The 8785-nt window shown below is 40.0% G+C and overlaps 1 protein-coding gene across 1 annotated transcript in view; it reads left to right on the top strand.

Moving 5' to 3' along the window:
- pcnt (pericentrin) overlaps positions 1–8785 on the top strand; it is a 39254-nt gene that overhangs the window by 10097 nt on the left and 20372 nt on the right. Inside the window, exons 10-29 of the mRNA XM_020613971.1 lie at positions 353–448; positions 611–754; positions 992–1247; positions 1463–1542; positions 1796–2069; positions 2426–2526; positions 2777–2888; positions 3131–3257; positions 3492–3611; positions 3694–3769; positions 3997–4101; positions 4241–4352; positions 4451–4491; positions 4583–4717; positions 4848–5041; positions 5383–5836; positions 6227–6391; positions 6571–6642; positions 7589–7693; positions 7990–8142. Of these exons, the coding sequence (XP_020469627.1) occupies positions 353–448; positions 611–754; positions 992–1247; positions 1463–1542; positions 1796–2069; positions 2426–2526; positions 2777–2888; positions 3131–3257; positions 3492–3611; positions 3694–3769; positions 3997–4101; positions 4241–4352; positions 4451–4491; positions 4583–4717; positions 4848–5041; positions 5383–5836; positions 6227–6391; positions 6571–6642; positions 7589–7693; positions 7990–8142 (2922 nt within the window). The remainder of the gene's footprint in view (positions 1–352; positions 449–610; positions 755–991; positions 1248–1462; positions 1543–1795; positions 2070–2425; positions 2527–2776; positions 2889–3130; positions 3258–3491; positions 3612–3693; positions 3770–3996; positions 4102–4240; positions 4353–4450; positions 4492–4582; positions 4718–4847; positions 5042–5382; positions 5837–6226; positions 6392–6570; positions 6643–7588; positions 7694–7989; positions 8143–8785) is intronic.

Below are 8785 nucleotides of genomic sequence, written 5' to 3'. Positions count from 1 at the left end.
CAGCATTCAAAAGTGACCAAACCATCAGCCAGAAAGCATAGGAACTGAGAAGTGGTCTGTGGTCACCACCTGCAGAACCACTCCTTTATTGGGGATGTCTTGCTAACTGCCTATGCTTTCCACCTGTTGTCTATTCCATTTGCACAACAGCATGTGGAATTGATTGTCAATCAGTGTTGCTACCTAAGTGGACAGTTTGATTTCACAGAAGTGTGATTGACTTGGAGTTACATTGTGTTGTTTAAGTGTTCCCTTTATTTTTTTTGAGCAGTGTATTTACCTTTTTAATAATTAATATAAAAACTGAAAATTGGGCAGTCTTGTAGTCTTGTCATTTTCCTTATCTGCATAGATTATGGAGTTGAACAGCCACCTGGGGTCAGAGCTGCTGAAGCAGCAGGCCATTATGGAGGAGGAACAGAAGAGACAGATCAGCCTCATCAAGCAGGTGCTGAACCCAGGAGATTTCAGTGTAGTGCCAGGGTGAAATGCTATTCCGCAAATATTCAGACTTACTCCTTCTGAATTACAATATGTCGTTTTTTGCATGCTGGTGCCCTTATCTATATTTTTCAGTTTCTCATCTCTAACTCTGTTACCTCCTCTGTAGGTGACTGAACGTGAGCATGCAAGGATGGTGTCAGAGCTGACTATCAAGCACAGTGAGGAGCTTAGTCAGCTGAGGACAGAGCTGTCCCAGGAGCTGAGGGAGAGCATGGAGGCCGCACACCAGGCTGAACTGCAGCAGGCACAGGCATGCTGTTTCTTAGTGGAATGTTTGTATGGAGTGGAATGGAGTATTTTCTAACAGTGGAGATACAGAAATGTTATTGTACTTTGCATCAAGTATAAATATTTATGGAGTAAAACTGTGACTGCTAGATGCCTCCGATGTAAATGTAACATACAGCCCCTCTCCACCCCCCACAGGCACAACATTAGACACAGGTAAAGCATTGATACAAACCTTACCTATTATCTTTTTCTCTAGGCTCAAAAGGCCCTTGAGCTTGAAGCCTTGCGTTTGAGCCTGACCAGTGTTCACAAGTCCCAGCTGGAGCACTCCCAGCTTAACCTGCAGCAGGAGCAGGAGTCTGCTCTCACCAATGTCCAGACCTCCCTGAGGGAAACCTTTGCCCTGGAGAGTGCACTCATGCAAGCCCACCATCAGTCAGAACTGGACCAGATCAGACAGCAGAACCAGGAGCAGCATGAGAGATTGTGTGAGCTGCATCAACGAGAAATGGGTGAGTCCAGACTAGGCAGCGTGGTCTTTCAGTTTATTAGTGTTTTTTTTTTTCTTCTCTCATATTTGCCTTTGGGTTTCCTGAGCATGAGCACTGTTATGGAAGTGGGTGAGTCACCATCATTCATTAGATTCTTGTTTAGTAAAAAGATGATGCAACCTTCAAAGTCTTTCACGTGGGTGAACCCTTTCATTCGTGTTGTGTATTTGTGTTAGATGAGTTGAAGCAGCAGTGGGAGACTCATGTTGCTCAGGAGAAAGCCTCCTTGGAGGATAAAGGAGCCAAAGAGATGGAGGTGAAGCTTTACAGAAATTATTTGAGCACCACAGTTCTTTGATTTGAAAGCTTAATGGAAACTATTAAAAAAAAAAGTGCACTTCTATTTTTTGTGGCACATTTTATCAGTCATATCACATGTGGTACATATAATTTAAATGTTTCGGTTCATCATGCTCTTTTGTCCTTTTTTAATTGTCAGGCACTAAGGTAGTACATATAATTTAAATATTTCGGTTCATCGTGCTCTTTTCTCCTTTTTTAATTGTCAGGCACTAAGGTCACAATTGCAGAAAGAGGCAGAAATTATCCAGTCAAACCTCCAGACATCTCTATCAGAGACCCAGAAAAGCATAATTAGCATCCAGGCAGAACTCACCCAGACCAGCAAACTTCTTTCTGAAGCCCAGGCAGCTGTGTTACTGACCCAGTCAGAGCTGCAGGACTCACGAGCCAGGCTCGAGGAACTCCAGGCTGCTAAGGAGCAGAGCCAAAAACTGGAGGAGGAGCTAAAACAAGCCTGGGCTGACAGAGATGCTGCTGCCCGTGAGTTCCATCCTTCAACAAATCTTCCAACCTGCCCCTTCCTTCTCAAACAGAGTGCATGCTTCATAAGGCTGTATCTTCTGTATTAATGATGATTGAAACTGTTATTAATAGCTATCTGCTGCATCAAAATATACAGTAAGAGACAGTCTTGCCTACTTGTTATCAGGTCGTGTTTTATTTTAGAATACTTGATTTCTGTCTGCTAATATTAGGAATGTGCCTGCGTTTGTGCAAAGGTTATGGTCATTTACATTTAAAATGTTGCTCTATGAACATTTTGCATGTACTGGTTACACACTGTCCCAGTTTATAAAAAATGTTAATGCTTTGTTCTGTCTGTAAATGTTGATTAGGTGCTTTGGAAGAGTTGGTTTCTAGTCAGAAGGCAGAGCTGCAGGAGAAAGAGCAGCGAGTACTCCACCTAGAGGAGAAGGAGCAGCAGCTGCAGCATGAGGTTAGTTCAGTGAAACATACAGTATCACCATGTAGTTCAGCTGTCATTTACCTCTCATTTCAGTGTGTCTGTCACGAACTAGCCTGGGATTATTTAACAGAATATAATCTAGTTTAGTTTTTTTTTTTCCACTTTCTAGACATTTTACTCATCTGGCCATTCCTTGAACTATTAGAAAACCTTAAATCCATAAAATCTAAATCAACAATACAATAAGTTCTTTTGTATGCGTTTCCTCTTTGTCACACAGATTTTACACCTACAGGAGGAAAAGGATTTGCTAAAACAGAGCTCAGAACAGGAAGTAGGTCAGCTGTGGACCCAGCTGGAGAGTATGAGAACTAGTCGCCAAGAGTTGGGAGGTGAGATTGATAAATATGCCATCTGCTTCATGATTCTTTATTTTATTCTACTATTTATTTTAATACTCACAGTAAAGCTGCTCGACATTTCACATACAAAACATGTTACTTTATTAACAATGGCTGTTGTCAGTGATGTGACATGATGCTTAGAGAGAGGCAACTTGATTATCTTTACACTGACATCATTTACATTTTTGTATGATCATTTTCTGTATTCTTTGTCTACTTTTGTCTCACAGAGCTGAAGGAGCAGCTGCTTGTGCGTTCATCTCGTGTTGATGACATCGAACGCCTAAAGACAGAGTTCAGCGAACAAAAACGAGTCATCAAAGAGCAAAATGAGGCTGAGCTGGAAAGCCTGAGGAGGTATGTGAGTGGGGACACAGTTTGATTCATTTATTCTCACAAATGTTTTAACTTTGATTGGCTAAGATTGTAATGATGAATAGGAATAGATATTCAAACTCTTTATCAGGCATGTGGTTTGCAGAGCATGCTGTGTATTTACCACAGTGCAAAGGATTATCAGTTAACACTTTTCCTTTTTTCTCACTTGTACTGACTGCATGCAAATTTACCTTTAAATAAATCCTGCTTTAGGTACTTTGAGCAGCAGTTGAGGGCAACAGAAGAGAGCCACAGAGAGGAAATCACTCTGCTCCAGCTGAGGCTGGTAGAAGGGGCTTTAGAAGAATCTGTGTTTAAAACCGCAAATGTCAGGTATGTGAGTAAGTCTGTATGTATGTAACTGCAAACTTGCATGATGTTATTTGAACATCCATGTCTTTGATTCCTGTTTCAGTTCCATATCTCAAGGTCAGGCTGCAGAGGAAACGGATGTTTGTTCCGATACCACCGTCAAACCAGAGAAACAAAAGGTAAAGGTGAACAAATTATTAGCACAAGACAATCATCTGCTGTTGCTAGATAAATGTCTGGTACAGAGTTTGCAATTTTGAAGCCATAGTCCAAGTTGCAATTGTTTGATAAACTTTTTCAGGATAACTCATGTTTCACAAAGTAGTGGAGTAAACCTGTCTGCGTGCCTTAGCAGTACTTACTTCTGTGATCTTCTTTATAAGATATTATGTCATGTCTCGTCCAGGAATTTCTTGACAGTTTGTGCCTTCAGCTGGAGGAGAAACACACTATGGAACTTGCCAACCTGCGATCCTCTTTGGCTCTTTCCTTTAAAGAAGAGGTACAACAGGTCAGGCAGGCACAGACTTTGTCCTTTACTCATTAATGCCTCTATTTCTGCAAACAAACAAAGATGTTAATATGAGAGGGGTTCTTTGCCCACAGTACCTTTACTGTTTGGTGTGTGTCCCCCACTGTATGTGCATTAGGTGCGCTCAGATCTCACTGACCATTACTATGAAGAGCTACAGGAGATGAAGACTTGTCATGCCCTGGAGCTAGAGCAATTCCGAGCCAAACTTTCTGACAGTCACTTACAAGGTACTTGGCACATAGATATCATAACATAAAAGCATATTATACAGTTGTGTAGTGAGATCTCGCTTAAAAAAAAATAACTTCAGATATCTTTTTCATAGAGCTTACCAGGGTCCTTTTGGAAGCAGAAAGGCAGGTTGAGGTAAGAATAGATGATCAATACACACTGATTTTATGGGCCATTTAAAACTTAGTTTTGGTGATTATTATTATTATTATTATTATTTTATTAGGTGGAGGTTGAACAGAGAATGTGGTGTTATACTGAGGAGCTACACACAAAAATGACCATCATCCACACACTGGAAGACAGACTGGATGCCTTGAGTAAAGAGCAAGATGCAGAAATGCAGAGGAACACACAAAAGGTTCACTCATATACAATATACAAGCCTGCCTGCTGATAAAGTGTAAAAATGATGGAGCATATACTGATACTTGTACAAAAGCCCATATTTCAGACCATGTTGTTCATTATATTCTTTCCAACTCCTGCAGCTGAAACAGGAGTTTGCTGTGGAGCTTGAGGATGCTCTGAAAGAGGACAGGGAGCGTTTGCAGGCGGAGATGAAGAGGCTGAGGGAAGAGCTTGAAGAGAAGCATCAGGCTGAATTATATGCCCTGAGGTCAGACATTAAGAAAGAGACAGAGAAGGTTGAGCGTGAGGAATGGCTACACCAAGCCCCGGAGAGGTGAGATCTTGAGGCTCAAGGCCATAAAATCTTATGTTTGTATTGGTTTTCTTTAGGTTTTTGCAATCTTTACATTTCAGAAATGATTAATTGATGAAATTATTATTGACAAATTGCTCCAACATTATAGGTAATAATAAATAGACAATCCCCTTAAAACTTGTTTTGACTTTTACAGTATGCAACAGAATTTTAGCTCTGTCTGTTATCATGGCCTGAAAACAGTTATGTGCAGCACCACAAGTTGCTGTTTTTATAATCACAACAAGAACACTTCGTTTCATTCTGAAGACCTTTTGAAAATACTAAAATATTTGGGTACTTTTTTTGTTTGCGTTTAGGTTTCAAGAAGAAAGAGCGGCATTGGAGCTGCATTTGGGCCAGAAATATGAAATTTCTCTGGCAGAGCTAAAGAACAAACATCAAGCTGAGCTGGAGTATGAGCGAGCGACTCTACTGAAAAAACACTCCCAAGAGATGGACACACTCAATGCCAAACTCAAAGAACAACTAGATTCACTCAGTGCCAGTCACGGAGATCAGCTTACAGCTATTGCCACTGAGCTGGAATCTAAACACAATGCTGAGCTTGTTGCCTTGGAAGCGGCCCTCAATTCCAAACGAAAGGCAGATCTTGACAGTTTATTGGCCGTTTTTCAGGAGACCAGTCGAGCTAAGCTTGAGGACTTAGCAGCTGAGTTAATTCGTAAGCACAAGGAAGAGATGGACGAACAGGAAAAGAGGATGCTGGGTAATATGGACATGTTGGAGGCCACATATTTGAAGGAAATACAAGTAAGGAGATGTAGTTCAGAGAAAGTAAAGCATAATTTAAAGCCTTATGTGGACAATGGTTGAAATGCATTAAACTGTATTTGCAGGTCTTGAGTTTCCACAGTAAAAGTCCTTAATAGGAATCTAGCCTTCCTTAGGCAGGTGTGGTACAGTAGTTGTATAATGTTGTACGCATGTATTCTGCTGTTTACAGGAGGCAGTTAAATCCTTTGTTGCATTCCAATCAGCCTCATCTGACCTTTATAACTTGTATTAAAAATAATTTCGAAAGCCTTAAATTTAAGTCACTGAATGCTGCATAAACCCTGTTAGAAAATAAAAAACACTGTCATTGTTTAGGGTTTGAAAATTGTTGAAGTACTTAAAAGGCTACTGTCTTTTTAATCTCAGACACTGCGTGATGAAATGGTGCAACTTGAACAGAGGCACCATCATGAACTGAATTGCCAGCAGTCAGAACATCAGCAGATGCTGGAAGACCTGAGGAAAGAACTGGCTCAGGTGCACATGGAGAAGTTTAGTGCCATGGCATCAGAGCTCAGCCATGTTCGCAAGGTGAGAAATAAGGATGCGTGGTGGACAACTCGCTAACATCTGGTAGACAATTAAATTATTAATTCAAACAAAAAGATAGGTAACTGAAAACTTCTGCTGTCGACTTTCATCCAAAGGATGTTGTGTTTTTGTTTGTTTTTTTTTGTTCTGTTTGTTTTTTAAATGATTTGTTCTTACAGGTTGAGCTGGCTGTTCAAAAAGAGGCCTTAGACACTGAGCACTGCAATGCCTTGGAGAGACTTAAGAAGCAGGTATTTACTCAGACATCCCTACATTGCTTTGGTTTACTCTTATATAACCTAGATTTTAAGTGTTATTTTGGGAGTTGCTGTCTGAGTATGTATAATTGCCCAGCATAATAGTTTAAAATGGACATAATGACATAACAGTCAGTGCTGATTTTTCTGTGATGTATTTGTAGCAATGCAGTGTCTTACATTGCACAGTACATCTGCAGAAGCTGTTGCAATTTAATACAACAGCTTTGAAATTTCTACCTCTATAGATTTGATCATATCCAGTTTTTTTTGGAAATGTGTGAATTCAGTTATGTTTATTACTGAGGTCCTAGTTAAAGATCATGGTATACTAGACTACATTATTGTTTGTAATTTTTATCTTCTCTGTCTACATACAAGTACTTGAGTAGGCCAGAATATTCGAAGCTACACCTCAATATATAATAGTTTATCCAAACACCACTGTGACCTCAATGCTAAAATATACTCTAAAATTGTATTAACACCTCTATGACTGTGTTTAAAACGGACTACTCGGTTATGGCAGAGCAGTTGTGTTGGATTTAATTAGATTGAACAGGTGTATTTAATAAAATGGTCACTGAGTATCTGGGTGGTTTTCCATCATATACTGCTCTACTGCACATGGATGCACCATTCTGGCTGGCCTTGCAATCCATCCTATCTTGAAATTGCATTTCTGCACAGTATTTGCAAATAAGGTTAAACTCCAAAAAGTGCACATATTTCTGAAGGCAAATATATTTGAAATAGCTAGTTTATTTGGGCTGTACTTTTCTGGAAATTGCTGGTCTGAATAAATGTTTTTCTGTTTGTTCAAATGCGTTGGACATGCAAAAACTTGAGATTGTATTAATTTTAAAAAAATCTGCTTTAGATGGTTGATGTTTTAATTATCAGCAAGAGATTCGTCTTTACAGCCTGTGTGCTTTCTCAGGTTTTGGAGCTAGAGCAAGAGCATAACACTGTTCTCCAGGAGCTATCACAGAGCTACACTGCTGAAAAAGAGCAGCTCCTCAAGCAGCACCAACTCCAGCTACAGGTGTGTGTGTGTGTGTAACACACAAGAGCATTACAAGAGCCTATGTATGAGAGAATCTTTTTACAAGGGTAATGAACATCCCATACTCTGCTGAGTTGCTTTTAACGGCCATCACTACAGCCTTTGTGTCTGTTGCTCTTACAGACCATTACAAAGTGATTGTTCATCTTGTATAATCGTGCATTTGTGTATAGAAGCACAGTGTATTTGTTTTTGTTTTTTTTGAGGAGCACTTGGAATTTGAGCATTTGACCAACTGCCTGTGGTATTACACAAATTCACATGTCCTGCTGTAGGAGCTGAGGGGTATATCTGCGCGGGAATTGGAGGCATGTCGCAGGGAGCTTGAAGAGTCGTCGTCAAGACAACGTCAGCACTTCATAGAGGAGGTGGAGCTCCTCAAAGTCCAATCAGAGGAGAGGCTGCAGGACAGGATTAATCAACTGAAGGTAACGGGAGATGCTTGGAAGACAAGGGTGGGAAGATGAGAGAAAAAGTATAGATAGTTTTGAAATTACATGTTGCTGAAGATCTTTTAAGTTAAATATGACTATCTGAAAAAAAAGCTACTTTTCCCAGTTTTTCATTTTTAGCTGTGTATTGATTTGACTCAGAGTGCCTCTTTGAAACATGATTATATAATAGTTGTGGATTAATGAGAGCTGTAATGTGTGTGTGTGTGTACACGGGATGGCATTCCTCTGCACCAGTTCATGCCTAGGACGGTTCTTTTTTTTTGGAGGCTGTCCCACTGGAGCTTTATTCTAACCCAGTTTCCACATAATCCCACTATCGTATATGCTGAAGTGTTCTTGTCCATCTGTCTTTGTTCTCTCTGTGCTGCTGGGTCGTCCATGTGTTTGTGTTGCTGCCATCTGAACAATGCTAAGTAGTTTTGAAGGCTGAAGGTACTTCTTTTCAGACATTTAGCATTTGACCAGTTAAATTATAAAATTCATGCTATATGTACAACCAAAAAGAGATTTTGTATTTCCATAAGTGGGGTAAAACTATGGAATAATTTAAGTGTGGACATAAAAAACAGTAAGAGAATTGAGGAGTTTAAATATAAAGGTACGTGTCAATCAAGAT

This window comes from Monopterus albus, unplaced genomic scaffold, assembly GCF_001952655.1.
Source record: "Monopterus albus unplaced genomic scaffold, M_albus_1.0 scaffold141.1, whole genome shotgun sequence".
NCBI lineage: Eukaryota > Metazoa > Chordata > Actinopteri > Synbranchiformes > Synbranchidae > Monopterus > Monopterus albus.
The sequence above is the reverse complement of the archived record's forward strand: the minus strand, read 5'-3'. Positions and strand labels throughout refer to the sequence as shown.